The sequence below is a fragment of the Physeter macrocephalus genome, chromosome 15 (assembly GCF_002837175.3).
Source record: "Physeter macrocephalus isolate SW-GA chromosome 15, ASM283717v5, whole genome shotgun sequence".
In the NCBI taxonomy this organism is placed as follows: Eukaryota; Metazoa; Chordata; class Mammalia; order Artiodactyla; family Physeteridae; genus Physeter; species Physeter macrocephalus.
In genome coordinates this window covers 36,963,164-36,990,824 of record NC_041228.1, presented here as the reverse complement: position 1 = coordinate 36,990,824, position 27,661 = coordinate 36,963,164, and the positions used below count along the sequence as shown (strand labels likewise).

General features: G+C 33.6%; 1 protein-coding gene across 13 annotated transcripts in view; it reads left to right on the top strand.

Moving 5' to 3' along the window:
* Nucleotides 1-27,661, top strand: part of VPS13B (vacuolar protein sorting 13 homolog B) — an 802,500-nt gene that overhangs the window by 351,965 nt on the left and 422,874 nt on the right. For all 13 annotated transcript variants that reach the window (XM_028500192.2, XM_028500193.2, XM_024115869.3 and 10 more), the window contains exons 22-23: nucleotides 33-160; nucleotides 11,038-11,272. In XM_028500192.2, the coding sequence (XP_028355993.1) occupies nucleotides 33-160; nucleotides 11,038-11,272 (363 nt within the window). The remainder of the gene's footprint in view (nucleotides 1-32; nucleotides 161-11,037; nucleotides 11,273-27,661) is intronic.

Sequence of the window (27,661 nt, the reverse complement as noted above, 5' to 3'; positions counted from 1 at the left end):
TGTTAAATAACTCTAGCTATTCTTATTCTTAGAATCCAGACCATTGTCAGTTCCTGTGAAAGCCATGCTGAATATAGCTGAAGGCTGTAGAAGTCCTGAAGAAAGAATGAAGGAGTTTATTGGAGTTGTATGGAATGCAGTAAAGGGTCTCACACTGCAGGTAAAATGAAAGTTAGAAATATCATAGTTTTAATTTTTATGATTCTTTTTAATTTCCAGTACCTTTAATATTGGTAAAAATTTTCTCACTGGTGACACTCATGTATACCATCTCATTTTCATAATTTAAATGAAAACTATTGGAGCACTTTGCATATTATTAATAAAATGATATGAAACACATATGCTCTTCCTGATAAAGTTATAAAATTACACAAATTTTGAAATGTTACTTGAATTAAAAAAATAATTCATTTTAATTTTTGTTTCTTTTAAGCATTATTTGAAATATTTTAAATGGTCAGTATACCAATAACATTCTTAGTACTGAAATAAAAAACTTAGTTGGAATTAAAATAAAAGGATTATCTAATTATTTTTCCTACCTAATTACAAACCAAATTTGAAAATGATAATTGTAACTATCTATTTTATTGTTATTTAATTTTCTTCTCACTTATTTTTACTTTTAAGTACACATAATTTAATCTTACTGAATTACACTTCTTCCAGATCATGTTTTAACTGATGAAAATACACAATTAAATGCTTATCTCATTTTGTAGGAATTAGGTAAGGGTAACTCAACAGTTGTTCAGTTTTTGTATAGATTTTTTTCCTCTTTGAAATAAGATATGAAAGACTGATAACAGAGGCATCTTTATAGAATTTTATGTGTACCAGACAGTAATATCTAAGTACTGGGGCCTTCCATTTCTGTTTAAGATGTAGAAAATTGCAAAAGAATGTTGCTCCCACCTTATGAACAAGAAAGAACAGGGTAGATGATCTATAAAATTAAACCAGGATGCTTCACCCACCTAAACTGCAAGATAATAAATATGTGCTGTTTTTAGCTGCTACATTTGTGGTAATTTGTTATGCAGTATAGAAAAGTGATACAAACACCTATGCATAGCTATAATATAGTCTGACTACTATAACAAAACCTTATTAAATCACTTTTTAGAAATATATCTAAAACATCTCTGGTTCCCTAATATCATCATGTAAATATGATTACAGTTGATCCTTGAACAACATGGGTTTGAACAGTGCAGGTCCACTTATATGTGGATTTTTTTCAATACTTCAGTACTACATGGTCCGTGGTTGGTTGAACCCGTGGATTCAGAACAGTGAATACGAAGGGTGGACTGTAAAGTTATAGCTGGATTTTCTGCTGCGAGGGTTCAGTGACCCTAATCCTTGTTTTGTTCAAGGGTCATCTGTATTTGAAATACTGTTTAATACAGGAGCCAGTAACCTGGGTTTTGGCAATCTTTTACAGCCTCTCTTTTCTGAGCATGCTGCTTATATAAAATTAAGAGAAGAGGGGGGAGAGAGAGCATGTTTTGGGCATTCTTTTGTTGTTGTTTTAACTCTTAACTTGCAGGAAACGTGACTTTTTCACAGACATCAGCTGTGTCTTACCAACCTCTGCCAGCATGAGGCCTTTGCTATTAATATTATCCTGATTACTCCTCGTGTTGACTTACCTGTGTTCCTCCTCTAGAGGTTCCTTTGATGCATTGGTGGCATGAGATAGGAAGGTGAGACAACATGAATGCAGGAAACATTTAGTGCCTTTACATTGTTTGAGATTGATTGTAGAAGCAGAAAACCGACAGTGCTCTTAAGATATTGCTGAACATTTATATTCAATGTTACTTTCTTTAATCTATAATAAAGACTATCTCCTTATGATGTCTTTCATTGTATATCACTCAGTCCTTGCATAAGCATTTACCCACGCTGCATGATAGAGCTAACTAGAGCATGTGTGGTTTTGCTCCTGGAAACTATTTATATTTATTCACTTAATTATATGTAGCTTCTCTTATGATAAGATCTTTAATCTCAAGGGACATATATTACTGATGGGAATGAGGATGGTACATGGGCAACTGTATCTCAGTTTTATTCTTTTTCTCAATTTGGTCAACCTCAGTCTGCATTCTTAGCTTACTCTAGTCTGTGGTCATAAAAAAATAAACTTAAGAAGTCTTTCTTATTTCTTGAGTTTCTACATAATGCCTTACTGACCTTTATGTGGTCCTCTAATTTCACTGTTTTAACACATTCTGTTTCTACTATTTAAATCACCAATAAAATAAATGTTTTTTCCCTGATGAGTAATACCCATCATCTTGTTATGTATTATTTTGTAATCTTCTAGAGAGAGTAATCTGTGGTATATTTAGTAGTCAATAAATGTAAATGCTAAAGTGATTAGTAAGTTAAGAAGATGAGTAACTACTTTGAGCACATATTTCTACTATAATTATTATATAAATAAATAACAGTGAACTCATCTGATTATAGTTCAATCTGAGGTTCTAAATTATAGTTGGACACAAATAATATTTCATGGAAGAAAGGAATAATCCAAATATTATTAGATCTCTTTCTAGCACTTTACCTTACATATCATGTTTTTCGTTAGCACTGTACTTTAAGCCAGTTGTATTCAGAAGTTAGTTGTATTTTGATTTCATTAAACTGGGACCAAAATCTGTGGTAGGAAAGGTATGTTTTCTTTGTGTCTTTTCTGAGACTTACTTAGTGTGTAATAGATTTTCATGGACATATCTCTTAAATTTAGATGTCTATCCTACTACAAAAATTTGCTTTCTTTTGACTCTCATCTACAGTTTTCTTTTCCTGGCAACACAGCTCCTTTCTTTTTTTGCTCAGTGTTCCTCCTCTATTCTAGTGAAAGTGCTTTGATACCAAAATAACCTTATATAGTATTCATTTCATATGTATGAAATATGTATATGCAATATATAGATATAGAAATAGAAGTTCTACTATAGTGTGACTGTAACAGATCTCTTGGACTTCATGTGTCTTTTTTTTATTTGTTTTTGCGGTACGCGGGCCTCTCACTGTTGTGGCCTCTCCCGTTGCGGAGCACAGGCTCCGGTCGCGCAGGCTCAGCGGCCATGGCTCACGGGCCCAGCCGCTCCGCGGTATGTGGGATCTTCCCGGACCGGGGCACGAACCCGCGTCCCCTGCATCGGCGTCCCCCTCAACCACTGCGCCACCAGGGAAGCCCCATGTGTCTTTTTAATATTAATTATCTTGTACTTTCCTCAGAAATGTAGCTCTGGAGTTGATGAAGAGGTGGAATATAATTTGAGGACTGGCTCCAAGGCCCTATTGCTCTTTAATATGTCCTACTTCACTTTATGAAATTTCTTATATCCTTTCTGTTAAACATTGTATTTCCCAAAAATTTCTGTTGGAATATAAGTATTTACTTAATGATCATAAGCATGTTAACCTTTTAGTACCCTAGTATAAACTTGTTTATTTTTTAAAACAGCTAGTTGCCTAGTAATACATTATAGAATGCTCTTTCCCTCCATTTATTATTCTTTCATTCATTCTCACATTCAGCACTTAATATTTGTTATGGATCATGCTAGATGCTGAGGAGACAAAAGAAATATAACAGTTCTGTTTGTCTAGCAGGAAAAAGGCAAAGAACCATTCTATGAAGCATTTTGTGGGGAGTGTCTCTTAGAGAGATTCCTTAGAAAACTCTTATGATCCAAAAGAAAAATGGAGATGTCAAGGTAAATGTCATTTACTGAAAGGATACCTAGGGCATGCTCTGCCAGGTTCATGGTGAATTTGGATATTATCTCAGATTAGTATTTATTGATTTATAGAATTAGATGACTTTATAGCATTCTCCAGAACATAATAGCTATAAAGAATATATAGCTGTTTGAAGTTTACTTTGGTTCTAAATATTATTTCATGATGATATAAGTAATTGTATCAAAAATAACCTTATTTCCTTTACCCATTCCATTAAAAAAATGGACTAATTTAGTGTAATTACCCTTTTTTGATATCATTTTGAGAAGTCATTGTAACAGGGACTAAGAAAGCTAGTATTAGGTTACCTGATAATTTGACGGCTCTAGGAAAATCTTCCAATTTAAGATTCTAAGCGATATGAGATCGTTATGATATTTGTAAGCCAATAAGTAAACACATGAATATTCCACAACATAAGATATTCTGGAGAACATCCTCCTCTGCCCAGGATGAAGTAACAGGGCCCAGATTCATCTTGCTGCCTGAAACAACCAAAAATGGATAAAGTATATTAAACAATGGTTTCAAAACACTAGACGATAGGGAAAGTTAGACAGCAAACCCTGAGAGACTTAAGGTAAAGTCACCAGAACCTAGTGACTTACGGATTTGGAGAATAAGAGAAAGGAGGGAGTCTAACTGGCATTCCAGGTTCTGATCTGGGTAGTTAGTGATGCCATTACACGATAGGAGAAGCAGCTTTTCAAGGTTAGCAGCAAATTGGGAGTTTGAATTTACACATGTATTTGAAATGCCTGTGAGATGTCCAGGTATCTCTTAGACTGAATATTCATATCTGGAGTTTAAGGAAGAAATATAATTTTGGAAATCATCTACAGATGGTTAAAACTAGGAGAATTCAAAAAAGTATGTTAAGTTGAAAGAGCAGTGGGCCAAGCAGATACCATTTCTAAAGTAGTCAGTATAAGAGAAAGTATCCTTGAAGGAAACCCTAAAGGAATGATCAGAAATGTAGAAGGAAAGGTCAGAGAGTTCAAGGAAACCAAGGATGTATAGAATTTCAAGGAGCCATTGTTCAGCACTATCAGATTCTGGATATTAACTCTGGGCTTAACTTTGCTTATCTGTAATATGAAATGGCTAGATTAAGTAATGTTTAAGGTATTTGCAATTCTAACGTTCTTATGTAATACTTTTGGTTCTTTTGCTTGTTTTGTAATGATGCAGTGCCTTCATGAGCTTTATCACGAACAATGAACTTAATCTTATATGTCATTATGGATTAGTTATAAGTAAAGATACTGATGTTCCTCTTTTTTTTCCTTCTTTCTTTTTTTATTTTTATTTTTTATTTTGGCTAAATACACATGTAACATTTACCTTAACCATTTTTTTAAGTGTACAGTTTAGTCTGATGTTCCTCAGTTGACTAAGCTTGTTGTGCATAAAGTAACATTTAATTATGGGAGTACTAAATGATGTATATTTGTATAGATTATTTTGAAAATGATCAAGGCACCTTGCTTGCCTCACTCCTAGTCCCAGGCCTGTATTATACATACTATATATTTAGACATTTCCAAATGTTAATATAGTCTGAAAAAGTTCAAAAATAAAACTAGATTCTGATTCAATGATCAAAATCTCGGCCCTAAAACTGAGTTTTTAAAAAAGTTGTGTCCCTTGTCCAAGACGTTTTATGAGCCAAAATATAAAAAAGAAAACCCTGAAGTTGTCATCAGATTAAACAAAACATCATAACTTAAAGCCATCGAAGGATTATTCTTTTAATGGAAGTTTGAGCAAGTAAATGTGTTTGGAATCAGAGTTTCTGGAAAGTTGATTTTGGAGCCAAAGTTGATATTTGCTAAGCCCATGAACTTTTTTACTTATTTTAGAAAGACGTACATTGCATTAAGACATCAACAATATTTGTGATAAGCTGTTTGTTTTTCAGTGGGAAAAAGAACTTGCATACTTAACTGTAATTGGATTGTTTTATAGTGCTAAATGTAGTGTTGAACAATTTTTTAATATGAATTTGGCTTGGGGGGGTCCTTTTCACCATAGATTAGCATAAGCTCATTGTTTTTGCAATTTTTCTCCGTCTGCTCATCAGCAAAGCTCCTATCTATTACATTTTTTATTCCAGAGCCACATAATTGGCAATGGCAAGCGGTTGACAAAATAGAAGTACTCTGGCCTAGAATTCACTAATAAAGGAGAACATTACCCTGGTTTTTGCCAAACTCAAGTCTTTTTGTCTTTTACATTGAAAATCGTGTTGCTGTCCTATGGCATTTCCTGGGTGTTTTTTTGTAGTTTCTGAAGTCTTCTGACTGTGGACAGTATAGTGTAATGGACACTTTATTTTCCATACAAAGCATCCTGATCTCCTTCTTTTTGCTAATAATCTTTTATTCCTTTTAGGAAATGACTTTCCACGTTCTGTGAGATTTTGGTGAGAGTGTCAAAGTTTCTCAAGCACCATAAGCCAGTTAAGCTAGAACAATTGAATTTTTTCTCGCAGAAAGTTATATATAGCATATGACCAGCGATGCAGTAATCATATTGCACGATACACTTAATGTTCTCAAGTCCAGTGAACTTCCTGGCTTATCTCCAGGATGAGATAAGACATTTTAGGCTAGACATATCAGTTGTCAATCACATTAATTATGAAAGTAATTATTTACATTTAATACTTAAAATTTGCACGCAGGGCTATGTTTTTATTTATAGGCATTGAGAAAGTGACAGCAGTTGCATGGTAGTTTGTTAGAAAGAGGAAGTCTGGAATACAAATCTAGGAATTTTTTTCATGTCTTCCCTTGACAAGTATCTATGGGAAAAGTGTGGAGATTTGTAACACTCACTGTGGAAAAGAAGACAAGGTACACTTTTGAGGTTTTTAACTAATGCCCTAAATAGTGTATATTTAGATTTCTACGAAATGGGAAGATATTCCAAATATTTTCATAATGTATTGGGAATTTATAGAATAAGAAAACAATTTGGGCTGTAGCTTATTTATGTTTCATAGTGCAAATATAATACTTCTTATTTTGTTGGCCTCTGTATGCATAGATAGCTAAACCATAAGCAACAGCATTTTAAAATAAAAGTATTGTGATCATCTTTTATAAATCCATGAGAACTAATATATGGATCTAGTGTATAGTAGATATTTAGTGTATGTTCATTGACTTTGTTTATTTAGTAAGCATTTAGGTGGCAGTTAATATGTTACATCTTTATATAAAAGCTGATTTCCCCCCTTTACAGATGAAGATTCTGAAGTCATGGAAAGACTAAATAACTTGTCAAAGGTTCCACAGCTGGAGATGAACCCATCTGGCTGACAAGTCAATTTTATTAATTACTAGGTGTCTCTGTGAAATGAAATGATGAACAACATGCATTAAACAATTATTTTAATTAACATCAATATCTGGTGCTAATAAAAATAATTGTGTTCACTTATTTAACAACTATTTAATACGTAGTATCTGCTAGGCGCTGTACTACGTACTGAGACTGTAGCATGAACAAAATAAGCACAGTGTCTGACATTATAGACTTTAGTATGCTGTAGTGAAAATTATGTAAGGCTATTAGTATTTTAAAATCCTCTTGTTTCAAGTTTCTTAAATGCTGGGACTACGTCTTTTGTCCCTGTTTTCCTGACTTCCAGCTCAGTTAATGGTGGATGTTAAAGAATGCATGAATAAAAGAAAGAAAAAGTGAATGAAAATACAACCTGCAATGTTTCTTCACTTTTATTTTTTATTTGAAACTGTTTCCTGAGGAATAAAATACATTCATGCAGAGAACATTTCATTCTGTAGAAATTTTCTAACTATAGTTATCACTAAATTTTCAAGGTTTTTTTTTTTTTTTTTTTAATTAATTAATTTATTTATTTATTTTTGGCTGCATTGGGTCTTCGTTGCTGTGCGCGGGCTTTCTCTACTTGTGGTGAGCGGGGGCTACTCTTTGTTGCGGTGTGCGGACTTCTCATTGCGGTGGCTTCTCTTGTGGAGCACGGGCTCTAGGCACGTGGGCTTCGGTAGTTGTGGCATGCGGGCTCAGTAGTTGTGGCTCGCGGGCTCTAGAGCGCAGGGTCAGTAGTTGTGGCGCACAGTCTTAGTTGCTCCGCAGCATGTGGTATCTTCCTGGACCAGAGATCGAACCTATGTCCCCTGCATTGGCAGGCAGATTCTTAACCACTGTGCCACGAGGGAAGTCCAAGTTTCAAGTTTTGAAGAAATAAAAACATGTTATTTGGGAAATAGGAGCATTATTTAAAAGGGCAGAATATATGGTGTGACATTTTAAAGCATTTATATAAGGTTGTTCTGTATAATGGACAGTGGGCTAATTAAAATGCTTATTAGGTTAATGTATAAATGAAACCTGTCTTAGTCTCTTCTTTTTAACTGAGTTATGGTCACAGTTATGGAGCACACAAATTAGAAAAATCAAAGTTTACCAAACCTTACTTACAGAGGATGGGGGCACAAATGGCATATATCTTTTCAAACAGCACTTGAAACTTCAGAAAAAACGGAACTTGGAACTTAAGAAAAAATGCATGACAGTCATTTCATTTATTAAAATAATACCGAATAATTTCTACTTTATTGGTTTATCCTCAGCATATGATACTTAGATATGTAGCCCTTGACCTAATAGGAATCAAAATAGAGGTGGTTCTACTTCAAGAATTTGTAATAATCCCTTCACTTTAACACATGAATGTGTTCAATATTGGCAAAAGAACATGTTGCTACCAAAACTGAAATAAGATCCTTGAAACAGAAAGGATGTTGCCATGGAAAAATGAAGTAACACTCAGTGCAGCTGTGATGCATTAATGAATAGGATATTTTTTTTAAAGATCATTTGTGTTTGGTGTGGCTCAGAGGGTCCCAACCAGATGGTTTCCATGAACATGATCTGACCCCCGGTTTGAGGACTTCTTACTGGCAGATTACTTCATTTTCTTTCCCTTGGATTGTCAGATCCTTACATTAATACAAAATTTACTGCTGCAGATTTATATTCACTTATATAAATCACTCAACATTTTACATTAAAACCACAATTTTAGACATACAGTTTAACAGTTATTTTAAAAGTGTAAAAAGATTTATGTGATAGCTTTAGTATACATAATAGACGTAACATTATAATAAGTTTGAACAATTTGGATTATGTATATGTTTTAGTTCTTATCATTAAAAGAATCCCCACAATATGCATCATTTTTTAGAAATTTTATTTTTTAGAAAGTTTATTTTTTACAGTTGTTATGTATGTCAGACTAACATACTGTTGATTCTGTATGCATTGCTCAGGTTGTTTTAATTTGATTAAATAATTTATTTCCAAAGTAGTGGAAATTTGGAATATATTGTGATTTTGGAAATTTTGGCACAATTTAAATTTGTTCCTCAGGACATCTATGTATAAATCTGTGTACGGCGGCATATTAAACTAATTATCTCACATTGTTGGAAGCATTTTTCAACATAGCATCAATATCTAACACAGGGACTTCCCTGGTGGTCCAGTGGCTAAGCCTCCGTGCTCCCGATGCAGGGGGCCCAGGTTTGATTGCTGGTCAGGGAACTAGATCCCACGTGCTGCAACTAAGAATTCGTATGCTGCAACTAAAAGATATCACATGCTGCAATGAAGATCCTGCATGCCGCAACTAAGACCCGGCACAGCCAAATAAAATAAATAAATAAATAAATAAATATTAAAAAAAAAAAATCTAACATAAAGTGTTAAACACTGACCCTTCATTGTTCGCCCTTAAAACCATAATTAATATAGGAGAATATGCTGTCAGTGTGCCACTTTAACTTGCGCACTTTAACATCACTAATGCATTGTTATATATTTTAAAACGTAAATGTAATACATCTGAGACAATATACACTTCTATTTCAGAAGTTAAAAATGTTGTGATCTTAAATTGACAATGAACTGCTTAACCATATACATGCTTAAATTATCTAAGCTACAAGATAAAATTCTAAAACTAAAAAATCTCATACTTCATGAACCAACGTACTTTTTTTTTGCAAAATTTTACTTATATTTTTCTTCACTGAGTTCATCAGTTTGTCCATGCACAGAAATATTGAAGGGAAGATGAGTAAGTGTGCTTAATTTGTAAGGCTGGCAAATTATTTATCATATCAAGGAATTCTAGACCTGTTACATATCATGCTCTCACTAAGGAATATATTAACCCCAAGAGAAGGTATATTACTTTATTCTTAGTTATCTTTTGTAAAATATGATCACTTTGTTATTTTAAGTTGCTAGACTATCCAAACACTTTTCAAGCAAACAAATTTTAGTTTTTATTAGGTAATACCTTTGTATGCCAAATATTTTATAGAAAATTAAAGGTTATATTTTGTATTTTCTTAAAAATAATTTAAGTATGTTAGGCTGTTTGGGCAGTTTACTAACCAGGTACAGAATATTACCTTGTAAGAGAGTCACCTAAGACTAATAGGCTTTAACTTACATTGCTTTTGAATAAAAACTCATGATGTATTCAATTTTTTATTTGGTCTTGCTTAGTCTTACTTTAACTCCGTTAGGGCTTGGCAACCTAAGTAACTACACTGGGGATAGGGGAACATAAAAATTTCACTTGAAATCATAATTTAGGTAATAAGTTGAAGTATGATGAAAGTAAGGAATAACACTCTGATTTTTAAGTCTCCTGAATTTTCTTCATTACTATATGTTATAAACATGTTCTCCTTTAATGTTTGTCTAGAGATGTAATCTGAACATTTAAAATATTCTTCTCTTAAATTTCAGTATGTGAAGTAAGGAACAAATTCACATAGAAATAGCTGTTTGTGGTTTTTTATTTTTTAAAGTAAGAGCAATAAAATGCTAGTCCATTCTAAGGCCTTAGCTGGTGTTAACAAAATGTAATGAACTGCAAAAAAAGGAGCATTTTCTCACCTTTTTTTGCCAGCACATTTTCTAACTCAATCATGTTTCTTGGAAAGAACTGTGGAAAGGCAGATATGTTTTCATTTCATGTCACTGTGCTCTTTTGATCAAATTTATAGCAAGAAACAATACCTTATCAAGTGTTTGTTGTATTCTTTAGTGAAAGTAACTCATAAAGACGTAAGTATGGGGCATTTTCTTTTTTTTGGCTTGCCTGTGTATTCTGGTAAAGATATTAGATGTTTGAGGGTACATTTACTCTCAAATTTAGTCTGATCCAAATATTTTGATTCTGCTTTTCTTTTCTAGCTTGAAGTACAATCTTGTTGTGTGTTCATCCCAAGTGATAGCTTGCCTTCCCCAAGTACAATTGTATCTGGTGACATTCCTGGAACAGTAAGAAGTTGGTACCATGGACAGACCAGCATGCCAGGAACACTTGTCCTCTGTTTGCCTCAAATAAAGATTGTTAGTGCTGGCCACAAGTATATGGAACCTCTGCAAGAGATTCCTTTTGTCATCCCACGACCCATCCTTGAAGAAGGTACTTTTTAAAAAAGTCTTCCTATGGTTATTATATTTTATACTGATATTTTTAGTTTTACTGCTTTTTTTTTTTAATGCCATTGCATTTCTGAATCAGTCTTCTCATTGAAAGAACTGCATGGAAAGGAACTAAGTGATCTACAAAGTGGATCTACAAAGAGAGATATACAAAGTGAATGAACTAAGTGATGATGTTTATTGATAGCCACACCTTTTACATATATGGATACTATATATATATATATATATATATATATAGAGAGAGAGAGAGAGAGAGAGAGAGAGAGAGAGAGAGACTATCTACAAAAGATCATATAGGATACAGTATAATCACTGAAATGCTAAACATAGATAAAATTAACTTGAGAAGAAAGTTGGTTTCAGATGTTTGCATTAGGCTGAACTAAGAATTATAAGTAGGTTGATTTTAATTTAAGCCACTTGACTTATGAATGGGTGCATCATAAATACATAATCAAATGAATACATTATTTACAGCAAGCATGATATATTTCTAGATTACTCATTTATTTAAATAAAGTAGATAATTGTGTGATGATTGGAGCCATGGATCTTTCTTCAGTAAATACTTGATTTCTGATGTTGCAGTGTTTTCAGTTGCAGGTTCATACCCTTTTGAACTTTGATGTATTCATTTCAAACTGTGTGAACCTGGAGAAGTTTTGAGTCACAAAGTAAATAATGTGAATCTATATTTTAATAACAAGCCTCAAATTTTTTGACAGTGCTAAATAGGTCAACACCTTGTTCATATTATTAGGATGTAAGTCTCTGAATCCTGATATCGTTCAGATTACCACAGTACTGTTACTGAAAAGCAAGTACAGTCTGCAGTTTTTGATTTTGACTTGATGTCGATTTCTCTCTCTCCTTTTCTCTATTGAAATTTCCATTGAAATCTAGTTTTCGTAGGTTTATCAAAAGTAAGCATGATTTTACTGGCAGAAATTAATGTTGGTACTTAATGATATGAATACCATTATCATAAAATCATAGAATTGTGAGAGTTAGAAGGAACCTCTTTAGAGTTCTTCTTAATTGCTCTTTGTCTTGATAATTTCTCTAGCATATTGGACATAGCCGTTCTTTGTTATTTGTTTTTGGTTACAGGGAATTCCTTATTATCACAATAACTATTACATGTCATATCAAAGATATGCTAGAGTGAAGTGAGCTCATAAAGTGAGCTGGGAGTGCTTCCTACTTTTTTTAAAAATTTTAACTCTGGAATAATTTTTGTAAGATTAAAATGATTTGTACCTTGATTTTTTGTTAAAACTCATTGATAAAATTCACATACTGTAAAATTCTTCCTTTTAAAGTATACAGTTAGATGATTTTAGTGTATTTACAATTCTTATGCAACCATCACCATAAAATTTTAGAATAGTTTTATCACCCTAAAAAGAATTAGTATATCATTAGCACCTACTCCTCTTTCTCCCTTCCCCCCAGACCCTACGAACCACTTGTCTTTCTATCCCTATGAATTTGCTTCTTCTAGACATTTCATGTGAATGAAATAACAAAATTTGTGGTCTTTTGTGACTGGCTTCTTTCACTTACCATTATAAGTGGTAAGTGAAAGAAGCCGTCTTTCACTTCTTTCATAGAACCATTGTTATAGTATGTATGTCTTCATTCCTTTTTATGGCTGAATAATAATTCATTTTATGGATATACCACATTTTATTTATTCATTGATTACTTGATGGGCATTTGGGTTGTTTCCACTTTTTGGCTATTATGAATAATGCTGCTATGATCATTCTTGTACACTGTTTTGCATGGACATATGTTTTAATTTCTATTAGATATATATAGTAGAATTGTTGGGTCATTTGGTAACTGTGCTTAGCTTTTGAGGAATTGACAGACTGTTTTTCAAAATATCTGTGCCATTTTACAATCCCACATCAATGAATGAAGGTTCTAATTTATTCACATATTTTTGTGTGGAAGTATAGTTGATTTACAATATTAATTTATCCATATCTGTGTCACCACTTATTATTGTTGTCTTGTTATTGTCTTATTGGTTCTAGCCTTCTCAGTGGGTGGGAAGTGGTATCTAGTGGTGTTGATTTTAATTTCCATAATGTCTGATGATGTTGAACATCTTTTCATGTGCTCAGTGGCCGTTCGTAGATCTTGTTGTGTATTTTCTTCTTCTATTCAAACCCTTTCTTTTTTTTTAAAATATTTTTAAATTTATTTTGGCTGCACTGGGTCTTAGTTGCGGTACGTGGGATCTTTGTTGTGGCATGCGGGATTTTCAGTTGCAGCATGCAGGCTTCTTACTTGCGGCATGCAGACTCTTTAGTGGCAGCATGCGAACTCTTAGTTGTGGCATGTGGACTTCTTAGTTGCAGCATGTATGCAGGAGCTAGTTCCCCGACCAGGGATCGAACCCGCGCCCCCTGCATTGGGAGCACGGAGTCTTACCCACTGGACCACCAGGGAAGTCCCTTTTCAAATCCTTTGCCCACTTTTTAGTTGGGTTATTTGTCTCTTTATTGTTGAGTTGTAAGAGTTCTTTATATATTCTGATATTAGACCCCTATTAGATATGTGATTTGCAAATATTTTTTCCCATTTCTCCCATCCTCCATTTCTCCTGTTATCTGTTCACTATCTTGTTTGAATTTATTTAGTTGTTTAAATAACAGCTTTTTTCCTTTATACTGTAATATATGTTATTTTAATTCCTTTTTTCTCCTGCTATATTGGAAATTATTCCTTAACTAGTTTTTCTTTCAATCTTAGAAATTAACACCCTTTCCTAAAAGTCAACTCTGGTCCTAGAAATATTAAGCTGCATATTTAATTTATTAGATTATGCATTAAATCAAGTTATTTACTCTGCTCCTGAACAACACACAGGTCTTAAAATACTTTAATTCAATCATCCTCTCTGGATTAATGCGTTATCACTTAAAAAAATAATTGCTTATATTTATTGCATATATATAATCAGGGCAGTGTTTGGAAAATTTATTTAGTAAGGAGACAGATAGTAAATATTTTCAGTTTTACCAGTTATGTGGTCTTGTTGCAACTACTCAACTCTGCTTTGGAGTGCAGAAGCAGCCGTAGGCAATATGTCAATGAACTGACATGACTGTGTTTCTTTGAAACTTTATTTACAAAATCTGATAGCCAGATTTGGTCATGGGCCATGTTTGTGGACTCCTATACTAGTGCCTTACTCGACATTCCTTCTTACAATTCAGTCCTTTATTCTATCTCAGATCATTTTCCTTTTGCCTTTTTGTGATGATATGTTGTTAGCAAACTTAATTTTGTTTGTTTGAAAATGTCTTTATTTTGCCCTCCTTTTTGAAAGATATATGGCTGAATATATAATTTCTTTGTTGGTAGTTATTTTTGTCTGACCCATTAAAAATTCCGTTGTGCGGACTCTTGCTTTTCATTGCCCTATTGACAATGAAAATATTTATCTGCAATGTCCACTTGCAGTTTGTATTTCTTTGAAGGTATTTTGTCCTTCCTCTCTGGCAGCTTTCAGAATTTTTTAAATCTTTGTGTTTTAAAGTTTTAGTGTTGGTGTCTTTTATGAGTTCTGCAAGTTTTCTGGCATAATCTCTTCAGGTATTGCCTGTGCCTTATTCTTTCTTACATATATTTTAGAATTTTTCACATTTTTACTGTATTATTCTTGTCTCTTCTTTGTACTTTTATATTTTTCTCTTTGACTTGCTGACCTGCATTCTCAGTAATTTCTTTAATCTGATCCTCCATTTCATTAATTTTTTAAAGCTGGGTCTAATATGCTGTTAAACAGTTATTCATTGAATTTTTTGAAGAAACTTTTATAGAATTCAAATATATCATATAGAAAACTGTACAACTCTTAGTTCACAGCTTGATACATTTTATAATAAACCTACCCCCGTTTCCTACATCTGAATCAAGATCAAAAATATTACCGGCACCCAGGAGATCTTCTCTAGTTCCTTGCGAGCCTCTCTTTCTTCAGATTCAAACTGCATCTTGACATCTAAAACCATAAATTAATTTACCCGTTTTTGAACTTTATAGCACTTTATTAAATTTAAATTTTTACTTATGATATGCTTTTCATTTTGATTGATTTTAAAAACTCCTTTTTATTCATAAATTTCACGGCTTCCTTGTGTTTCTTGATACATGAATGATTTATTTTATATTGTTGTCTAATTCCTGCCGACTCTTCCTTACTAGGCCTAGTATTCCTTGTGCATTCTTTGTTCTTTTTTATAGGGAGAGAGGTTATTTATTTTCTTTGGAAATTTGTCTATAGAAATTTTTTGAAGAGTAGCCGAAGGATTCCTCCTATGCATACTTGAATTTACTTCTGATACATTGGGAGTTTTACCAGTTCAGGAACACTTGAAACTAAATTCCTTGTTAAAGGTTTTTATGCCACTCATATAATAAAAATTTGAGTTAGAACTTACAGGATTGGCTGTGGTTATCAGTATTTTTCTTACTCTGTTCAAAGTTCAGTTTTCTGGTAGAGTTTTAGTTGGGTCATGTAGAGAGCAGAAAAATGGGGCAGTTTTATTTCTAGTTTACCCTAACATTAGTATCGTAGCCATTTGCATACAAGCATTGTGTCCTGTTAAGTTCTACACTACAAATTGGCCTAGGGCTTTGTCTTTAATCAACCTTACTTGTGAACAAGGATGTTCAATTTCACCAGTTTTGAAATGCCTCAAGTGATTTGTTTTGTTTACCTCTGAGTTTCTGGCTTCTCTCATTCCCTGGCATTAATAATCTTTACTTTTTGGAGAAGCTCATTAATGATTTTAAGGAGATATTGTGTGTGTGCATGTGCGTGTTTGTGTGTGTAAACAAATATAAGTTTTAATCATAGTATGTGTTACATATAAACATTTTATAAATACATTCATCATTTTCATTTGTTTTTAGTGCAAGGGTCATTCAGGGAATGAAACTACCATTGTTTCTGGAAATAGAATCCCCCAGTGAGGTGAAGATGTTATGACAATATTATAGCCCCCGCTTAATGGATTTTCTGAAAGGGCTGCTGTGTACTACCTTACTATTTGTTATCTCTTCAATTCTCATTTCAAATCCCTCTTACTCCTGCAGCACTCCTGCCAACTTCAACTGTTTGTCCTTTTCATTTGATAAATTGTTTTATTCCTATCTTGTTTTTCCAATATATTATGAATGTCTTAAGAACTACAGAAGTCTCCATCTTTAAAGCATAAGATGTTATTATATTCCCTGATTTTTTTTTTCTAGAACTGCGTTAGAATCTTAGTTTATTTTCAACTTTTAAAAATATCATATACCAGATGGAGAGGACTAGAATCAAATAGAAACTTCTAAAGTCTATTTTTCATACTCCCTAGGAGACTATAGAGTGACTATATAATCAACATTGAAACCTAAATTTTACTTTAGGTTTCAGTTTTTTAACCACCTGGTTATTCTCATTGGCCAAACCTACCTTGAGGAAAGGAGATTATTTCAAGATATTTAAAACCTCTTCAGGCATTAAAGAAACTGTAGATATTAACTTATGAATGACCATAAGTATATATTTTTTAATTTTAAATGTTGTTTGTAAAAATGTTTGAGTATAACCCTTTGATGCATACATGTAAAAAGTAGTTTACTCTTTATCTTTATACCTGTGCATGGATTGAGAAAGAATCTGGAGGTCTGTTCACTTTCAGTTTTCAACTAGTCCTCCTGGTTTCAGTGTCATTCCGCATTCTCTTTTTCAAACGTATTTGAGTATTGGAACCTGTTGAAGGATGGTTGTCATGAATCAGATTGATCCTTTATGGTTTATCTCTCTGGGCCTCAGTCACTTGCTATTTATCTATTATATGTATATGTTTAAAAATTTCGTGATATTACTTATCTGCTGTGTTGTCATCTCCTGTTCTCATCCTCATTTTGATTTATAATGCTTTTTTTCTCTCTCAATGTCATTTTGCTGGTTTCAGAATGTAGATAAATATTTTCAGTCATTCATGATCAACCAGGTATGCAATGTATCTAAATCTATACCACCTTCCGATTGTGCTTCTTTCTAGTCTGCTTCTCCACTACTATTATTGTTTTATGTTCAACTCATTTTTGTCCAGTAAATGTTTTTTGATAATTGTAGATGATGGATTTGGTGGGGGTCTGAGAGGGCATGGGCTCAGGCGAAGATAGGAAAATTGGAGGCAAGGAGATTAGGTATTGCAATCTAGCTATTATAGTTGTCTGGAAACAAGACTGTCAGAACCAGAATGGTGGTGATAGGGATGGAGAAAATGGGAAAGAATAGAGAAATAGTTAACAAAAAAACTGGCAAAACTTTGTGACTGGATTAGTTATAGATGGTGAAAGAGAAGTAAATGTGTAGAATAACTCCATGGTTCCTAGCTTGGATGTCTATGTAGACGTTTATATGGTTAATATTATGATTACAAATAAAGAAAGAGGTTTAGTTTTGGGTGTGGAAGATGGGAAGGATGATTTAGGTTGGCACATACTGTAGAGTGTTTGTGGGACATTCAGGTAAATATATCTAATAAGCTGTTGCATATATGGGTCTAGAGCTCAAAAGAAGAATCATTGTTAGAGATACACAATGTGATAGCAGGGAAAACCATGAAAAAAGATGTGATCACCTGAAATCACTTATGTAGAGACAAATAAGTATAATCCAGATAGAAAAAGGGGGGAACACTAATGTTCACTGGCTGAAAAGGAAAAAAAAATAATCTATGTTGAAAACTGAGAATAAGGTAAGTACGGAAAAACCCATGAGGCAGTAGTGTCATGGAAGACCCACAATATAGTCATTTAAATGTAGCAGAGATGCCCAATAAGATGAGGACTAAAAGGTGTGAAAGGGATTTGACAATTTTGGGTGATTGGTTTCTCTTATCACAATACTTTCAGAGGAATAGTGTTAATGCAGGTCAGATGATGGTGCCTTAAGGACTAAACAGAAAGTGAAAAATTGATATAACAAATTTCCAGTGTCTTTAAAAAAATATTTGAGAAAGACGGAAAAGAGAGATGGTATTTAGATGTATATATACCTTGATATCCTTTGGTTGTACACAACAGAAGCCAAGTCAGGATCATTTAAGCAGAAATGGAACTTAATGACGCATTGTCTGTATTCTACTGTAGGAAACAACTTTGAATTTTTAGTTAAAATTTTGATATTTCACCATTTGACCCTGGTGGTTATGAAGACCGTGTTTTCAATTAAAACTTTCTTTATCTTTTATTTTTTTTAACTTGGATTCATAACTCCTGTGAAGTTATTTTCCTCTTGCTCTTTGGTGTTGCTTGGTTATCATTCTGGAGTTCTAAATTTCTATTAAAACCTTAATTTTTGAATCTAGTTGTTTAGATTCAAAATACAGTGATCTAGTCATTATGATATGAACAAAATGAAAAAAAACCCTTTAGCATTACAAAGATGATCAATAGGATGAACAAAAGGGTTCTCATTTTATAGATTTGAGCCTTCTTCTATACTGAACTTGGACTTCAAAGTTCAAAATGAGGAACTGTTTGTTGAAATGTGTCATCTGATTTCAGTTGCCATGGGAAGGGAGAGATGATCGCTAATATAGCCAGATCCAATCTGTGTAGGGTGTGTGGGTCAAAATCAACACCTTGAATTTCATTAGAGAGCATTTGCAGTGAGGCTTGCAGATGTAATTTGCTACATCTGGCTCACACCTCTGAGCAGATGGGTTTCTACCCTGTGCCTAGCAGAGTTTTGTTTTTCCTTTTTTGAAAGAGTTGCCTGTGACTTTAATAAAATATTTTGACAGAGTTGGAATATAAAGATCATTTATAAATTAAAACTCTGCTATTGTTGGATTTAATGAGTTTTAATAGAAACTGATGTGAAAATTGTTGAGCATCTATGAAAAACATGAGGGCTATTTTTTCTGTGTAATTCTGGTCACCTTAGTTGTTCATATGTATTGTTACAGTATAGATATTTTTAAAATATCATAGTTTGATAATCATAATTTCCACTTGTTCTGAAAGATGATGATGTACTATTGCAGTAGTTTTTTTTTCCCAGCTTTACTCAGTGTCTTTGACTTTAATTCTTAAACCGTATGTAAATGAGATTGCCTGGGTAAAAGAGGAAGCTAAGAAAAGAGCTTTAGATTTGTTCTTGATGGTGTTGTTTTTAAGTAAATTTCTTGGAAACCATCATACATGTATAACAAATGAAGTTAAGCTGTTGAACTGCCTAAACATATTTAATATAATTGCTACAGGCATTGTTCTCTTCTCAGTAGCTCACATTCATCCTGCTCAATCATTTGTTTACTTCTGGGTTCTACGACTTTTAAAGGCTGGACAAGGAACCTTACTTTATTTATTTCCTGTTAATCAATTTTGCATTTTCCACCCTCCCACACAAACACTTATTTTAAAAACAAAAACCAATATGGCAGATCTAATATCCTGCTCACCTTTTAAAAATAAACTATATAATTTACATTGCCTTAAGATCTTAAAAATATGGTTTTTAAATGATACCAAGGTAACATTCTAATTAATGGGAATTTTAAAATTCAGATACAGTTGACATATAAAATTATGTAAGTTTAAGGTGTACAGCATGCTGATTTGAAACACATATATTGCAATATGATTACCAGTGTGGTGTTAGCTAACATTTCTATCAGGTCACATAATTACCATTTCTTTTTTGTGGTGAGAACATTTAAGATCTAGTCTCTTAGCAACTTTGAAGTGTGTAATATAATACTGTTGACTGAAAATCACTATGCTGTGCATTAGATCTTCAAATCTTATAGTTGCAAGTTTGCACTCTTTAGCAATATCTCTCCAATATCCTTACCCTCCAGCCCCTGGTAACCAGCATTCTTTTATTTGTCTGAGTTCAGCTTTTTTAGATTTCATATACAAGTGATATACAGTAGTTGTCTTTCTCTGTCTGATTTATCTAACTTAGCATAATGCCCTCATTAAAGGAAATTTGGAAAGCAAGTAACATATACAGGAGAAAATAAAAATCACTTGATGACCACTTTTTTTTTAAATAAAGAAGTGATTATTATTATTTTTTTAGTTTATTTATTTATTTATTTTTGGCTGTGTTGGGTCTTTGTTGCTGCGCACGGGCTTTCTCTAGTTGCGGCGAGCGGCGTCTACTCTTCATTGTGGTGCGCGGGCTTCTCATTGTGGTGGCTTCTCTTGTTGTGGAGCACACGCTCTAGGCACGTGGGTTTCAGTAGTTGTGGCACATGGGCTCAGTAGTTGTGGCTCGCGGGCTCTAGAGCACAGGCTCTGTAGTTGTGGCGCAGGCGCTTAGTTGCTCCGTGGCATGTGGGATCTTCGCGGACCAGGGCTCGAACCCATCTCCCCTGCATGGGCAGGCGGATTCTTAACCACTGCGCCACCAGGGGAGCCCGATGATAACCACTTTTAACAATTTAGTTTTGTTAATTTCTTCCCATTGTTTTATCTTTCAACTTTTTGTTATCACATATAATACACATATAATATTTATTATGCATAATGATTATATGCATTATAAAATTAGGATAATAATGCCTGATGAAATTTTCAGTCATGTTTTTTTCTCTTACTGTTTTATCATGAGTGTTTTATATGAAGTTAACGTTTTTTGAATCCGTTTCCATCTTAAAGTAAGAGGATTTAGACTTTCACCATTAAATACAATGGTAGCTGTGGATTTTTCATAGATGCCAGAAGGATCCTTTTTATTCTTAGTTTATTGAGGCTTTTTATGCTGAGGTGGTTTTGGATTTTATCACGTGTTTTTATGAATCTGTTAAGGTGATCATGTGTGTTTTTCCCCTGCTGTATGCTATTAATGTGATATATTTCATTAATCAATTTTACATAATTGATTAAACTAATCTTTTTTTAAATTGGAGTATAGTCGCTTTACGCTGCTGTGTCAGTTTCAGCTGTAGAGCAATGTGAGTCAGCCATACATATACATATATCCCCTCTTTTTTGGATTTCCTTCCCATTTAGGTAACCACAAAGCACCAAGTAGTTTCCTGTGTTATACAGTAGGTTCTCATTAGTTATCTATTTTATACATAGTAGTGTGTGTGTGTATATATATATATATATATATATATATATATATATGTCAATCCCAATCTCCCAATTCATCCCACCCCCCTCTTTCCCCCAAACTAATCTCGTATTTGGGGATATAGACCATTTGGTTATGGTGCGTCATCTCTTCATATGATGCTGAACACGGTTTACCTTTTTATTTTTTTATCTGTATTCATGAGGGATTTTAGTCTGTAGTTTTCTGGCAGTGTCTTTCGTTTTTATATCAGGGTAATGCTGGCCTCATAGAATGAGTTGGGAAGTCTTTTCTACTCCTCTATTTCTGGAAGAGTTTGTGGAGTATTGGCATTATTTCTTTAAATATTTGATAGAATTCACCAAATGAAGGCATGTGGAATTGGTGGACTTTATTTTTAGTGGAAAATTTTTAAATGAATAATTACGTCTCTTTATTTGTTATAGGTCTGTTCAAATTTTCTATTTCCTTTTTAATCAGTGTTAATAAACTGTGTCTTTCTCAAAAGTTGTCCCTGAGTCTAAGTTGTCTAATTTGTGGGGATGTAATAGAGTTGTTCATTATAAGGGTTGTTGTTTAACCTTTTTAATTTATTTAGGGTTAATAGTAATATTCCTTCTCTATTTCTGATTTTACTTGTGCCTTCTCTCCTTCTTTGAGGTTAGCCTAGCTAAAGGGTTATCAGGTTGCTATCTACTCAGAGAACCAACTTATAGTTTCATTGGTTTTTTTCTTATTGCTTTTCAGTTGTCTGTTCCATTCCATTGTAGTCTAGAACATATATGGTATAATTTTAATCCTTTTAAATTTATTAAGAATTGCTTGATGGCCTAGCATATGGTCTGTTTGGGAAAATGTTCCATGTGTGCTTGAATGGTTGTTCTGTAGGAGTTGGGTACAACATTCTATGTATGTCAGTTAGGTTGGTTGGCTGATATTGTTGTTCAGTTCTTCTATAACCCTACTGACTTTCTGTCTAGTTATTCCGTCAATTATTGAAAGTACTCGAGTATTGAAATTTTCAAGTATTTTTATTTAGTCATCCATTTTTTATTTAAAGTCTGTCAATTTTTGCTTCATAGATTTTGAAGCTCTGTTGTTAGGTGCATATGTGCATATATCTGTTACGGAGTCCTAAAATATTGATCCCGTTATCATTATGAAATGTCCTTCTCTGCCTGTATAAAACATATTTTCTTAAATCTATTTTATCTGTTATTTTTTATAGCTATTCCAACTTTTTTATGGTTATAGTTTTTATGGTATATCTTTTCATCCTTTTTATTTAAACATAGTTATGTTTTTGAATGCAGGTATTTCTCTTTTAGACAGCATTTAGTTAGATTTTGATTTTTTTTGTGCAGTCTGACAATCTCTTATTTTTAAATGGGGGGTTTAGACCATCTATATTTCATGTAATGTTGATGTATTGTAATTAAATTGGTCACTTGCTATTTGTTATCTGTTTGTCTTCTTTTTTGTTCCCTGTTTCTCTTGTAATACCTTCTTTGTTTCAGGTATGTATTTTAGCATATCATTTTTTCATTTCCTCCACTGATTTTTTTTTTTTTTACTATGTATTAATTAGTGATGGCTCTAAGGATTATATTATGTTTCTGAATTTATCACACTCCACCTCAGATATATTTTAACTTAATTCTGGTAAATTATGGAAAAAATTTTTTGAACATAGTTCTGTTCTCTATTCATTTCTGTTCACACATATATCACACTTCTATGTATAGTAACCCAGCAATACAGTGTTATATTCATTGCTCTATATAGTCAACTGCCTTTTAAAGTACTTGAGAGGAGAAATGAGAAGTAATACATATATAGAATTTTTCATATTAACCCAGTTATTTGTCATATCCAGCACGCTTCATTTCCTCCCATGGATTTGAATTAGCACCTGAAGGACTTACTTTAGTATTACTTATAATGCGGCTTTGCTAGCAATGGATTCTCTCAGCCCTTATTGATCAGAGAGTGTTTTTATTTCACCTTAATATTTGTAACATAGTTTTTCTGGATGTAGAGTTCTTTGTTGATAGTTTATTACTTCCTTTCATGTATCTGAATGTGATTTTCCACTGCCTTCTGAATCGATTATTTCACGTAGAAGTCAACTTTTAAACATATTGATTTTCCACTATATGTGATGAGTTATTTTTCTTTTGCTCCTTTTAAGAACTTCTCTTGTTCTGTAGTTTTCAACAATTGGACTATAATTTCTATAGGTATTTATGTTTCAGTAGTCATCCTATTTGAGGTTGGTTGAGCTGCTTGGATGTATGTACTAATGTTATTCATCAATTTGGAGATTTTTCAGCCATTATTTCTTCAAATATTTTTGTGCTCTTTTCTTTCTTCTCTCCTCTGGGCCTTCCATTTTAGGTTAGTACGCTTCAGCTCTCTGAGGCTCTGTTAATTTTTTCTTCAATATATTTTTCTTGTTTTTCAGTATGGATACTTTTTTTTTTTTTACTTTCAGGAATTGTAGAACATTGATTTTATTGTCGTGTTTTTGCACAAGCAGTAAATAGGCTAACATTTCAGGTACAGGGTAATTATTCTTGAAAAGCAAGGCATCAAAATCAAGTTTATAGTTAACGGCCCGACATGTTGACAGGAGCTATGTGAAAGTCCCAGAGATGTCTCTGAGTTACTGAAAATGTTAAAAATCAGTGTGCTATGCAGTCAGGAGAGAGATGCAAAGGTAGACCCCCCCTGGGGCATTCTGTGGAATACAGATATGCTGGGCTGGTTCCCATACAGGCTGATGTGGAGGAGGTTCTGGGAGGGGTAATTTCATGTCCACCATTGCGCCTGTCCCTTCCATTAATGCCACAAGACTTCTAAGGACAGTATGTGGCATTAACACGCTTATTGTTCCAATCTTGGAGTTTTACTCACCTGGCAGCAGAATGCACAGGTACAGAAAGTGTATCTACACCATGCCGGAAGTGGGGTTGGTGGGGGGTGGGGGCACTGCATTAGATTCCACAGGCCAGTGGGGGATTTAAACACTCACACCTCTAGCTTCTAAGGAAAGCTGCGACTTAAGCCAAATCCTAAGAGTTTATTTAGGCTTTGATTCAAGGACATGATGGCTTTGCCTTCCTAGATAGATGCTCTCCTTGCCAGTAGGGTCATGTCTTGGATTTGTTGGATGGCTGATGCTGCTCCTCTTTTAGGCCAACAAGGAAAGGCTTATGGTACAGACCTTTACATGGCAGATTGAGTGAGAGTGGTACCTGCATCCTGGGGAGACCACTGTCTCTAGACTCTGGACAACTGTTGATCTGACTGATCTCCCTGGCTACCTCAATGACCCCAAGTGCCCTGCCTGTTTTTCTAGATCCTGAAGATCCTGATAGCATTGACTATCCTTATGTGTTTGTATATAATGGGAGATGTTGAATGCTTACTTGAATAGACTTGAACACAATCCCCAAGTACATTTCTTTAGCATGGACATTCTTCTCCCTCCCAGAGGCAGTCGTTTGGGGATTATCTGATTTTCCTGGTCTCCTTTTGGTTTTCTTCCCTAGTCAGATTGGATAATTTCTATTGATCTGTATTTAGGTTCATTGATTGTTTTTTTCTTCTGCCAGCATGAATCTGCTATTGAGCTTCTCTACTAAATTATTCATTTCAGTCATTGTACTTTTCTACTTTAAATTTTGATTTGGATTGGGATTGACATATATACACTAATTTGTATAAAATAGATAACTAATAAGTGCTGTATAAAAATAAATAAATAAAATAAAATAAAATTTTGATTTGGTTCTTTTTTGTATTTTCTTTCTCCTTATGGGATTATTGATTCATTGTTTTCATACTTTCCTTGAATTTTAAAAAATCTTTTTCTCTAGTTCTTTGAACACATTTATAATAGCTACATTGTTGTCTTTTGTTATGCTTCATGCAGCATCTGTGGGCACAGAGACAGTTTTTATTGACTGCGGGTTTTTTCCTGAAATAGGGTACACTTTCCTATTTCTGTGTTTGCCTAAAATTTTTAAAATATTGAGAATTTTAGGTGTGTGCGTATGTATTCTTCGTTTTCCCCCGGAAAGTTGTTGTTCTTTTATGCTAGTTTGCTTCTTTGTAAAGTAACTTCCTTGGGCTAAATCTGTTTCTTCCTAACTGTGTGACCACTGATGTCTCAGCTTAGTTTTGTTCTGTTCTTATTATTCTTGGCTTTATTTTTAACCCTGGCTTTTTAGGTATCACCCTTATGTCTTCTTATCTTAGTGGTCAGCCAAAATTGAACAGAGGTAGTTCTCAAATAAGGCTTTTGTCCTCTACTAATGGATAGATCTCTATATGTGTTAGGATTGTGTATTCAGTGTTCTGGCCATTCTCATACCTGCCAAACTTTTACTTTCCTCTGAGCCCTTCCACATGTCCTCTATACATATGTGTAGTCTCAAGGTTGTTTAGGAGTGTCCAGATAACTCAGTTCTTCTGCATCCACTGTACTTGTGTGCCACGTCAGTCAGGAATATGCTTTCCCCAATCACATTCACAATCTCAGGCTAGTAGAGCTGTTGGTCCCCCCTGTTCAACCATTACTGAGATCATCATTTCAATGACAAGACTTCTGGGTGTGGTTGTTGTTCACTACTCAAGATCAGGTGACCTCTTTTTGACCATGGCAGCAGTGCCTCTAGTTTTTGTGGCCTGCCTTGCACTGGCAGAACCTCCTGGACTTTTGTTCGCTGGGAGTTTTTTGATTACTGATTCAATTTCATACTAGTGATCAGTTTGTTCAGATTGTCTATTTCTTTCTGATTCTGTCTTGGAAGATTGTATGTTCCTAGAAATTTATCTGTTTCTTCTAGCTTGTCCAATTTGTTGGCATATAATTGTTCGTAGTGTTCTATTATGATTTTTTAATCTCTGTGATATTGGTTTTAATTTCTCCTCTTTCATTTCTCATTTTGTTTATTTGGATCTTGTCTCTCTCTCTCTCTCTCTCTTTTTTTTTTTTCTTAATGAGCCTGGCTAAATAAAGGTTTATCAATTTTGTTTATTTTTTCAAAAAAACAGCTCTTGATTTCATTGATCTTTTCTATTGTTTCTTTTATCTCTATTTCATTTACTTCTGCTCAGATGTTTATTATTTCTTTCTTTTGACTTTAGTTATCATTTGTTCTTCTTTTCCTAATTCCTTTAGATGGCAGGTTAGTTTTTTGTTTTAGAATTCTCTTGTTTCTTGATATAGGCCTTTATTGCTATAAACTTCCTTCTTAGAACTGCTTTTGCAGCCTCCCATAGATTTTGGAAAGCTGTGTTTTAATTTTCATTTGTTTCATGGTATTTTCTGATTTCCTCTTTGATTTCTTCATTGACCCATTGGTTTTTTAGGAGCATGTTGTTTAATGTCCATGGGTCTGTGTCTTTCCCATTTGTCTTCCTGTAATTCATTTCTAGTTTGATACTGTTGGGGTCAGAAAAAAAATGCTTGCTGTAATTTCTGTCCTCTTAAATTTGTTTAGACTTGTTTTGTGACCTAGCATGTGATTTATCTTGTAGAATGTTCCATGTGCACTTGAAAAGAATGTGTATTCTATTTTTGAATGGAATATCCTCTAGATATTTATTAAGTCTAACTGGTCAAATGTATCATTTAAGACCACTGTTTTCTTATTGATTTTCTTTCTGGATGATCTGTCTATTGATGTAAGTGGAGTGTTAAAGTCCTCTACTATTATTGTATCAATATTATTATCAATTTCTTCCTTTATGTCTATTAATATTTGCTTTATGTCTTTAGGTGCTCCTGTATTAGGGGCATATATATTAACAAATGTTATAGGCTCTTCTTGTATTGTTCCCTATATCATTATGTAATGCCCTTCTTTGTTTTTTGTTATAGACTTTGTTTTAAAGTCTGCTTTGTCTGATATGTCTGTTGCTATTCCTACTTTATCATTTCCATTTGCATGAAATATCTTTTTACCTCCCCTCACTTTCAGTCTGTGTGTATCTTTGGCTCTGAAGTGAGTCTCTTATAAGCAGCATATAGATGGGTCTTGTTTTTCTTATCCAATAGGCCCCCCTGTGTCTTTTGGAGCATTTAGTTCATTGACGTTTAAAGTGATTATTGATAGGTATGTACTTATTGCCATTTTGTTAATTAGTTTTTTGCGTTGTTTTTGTAGTTCTTCTTTGTTCTTTTCTTCCTTTAGTTTGTTCCTTTGTGATTTTCTTTGTTTGTTTTTTTTTTTTTTTTTTAGT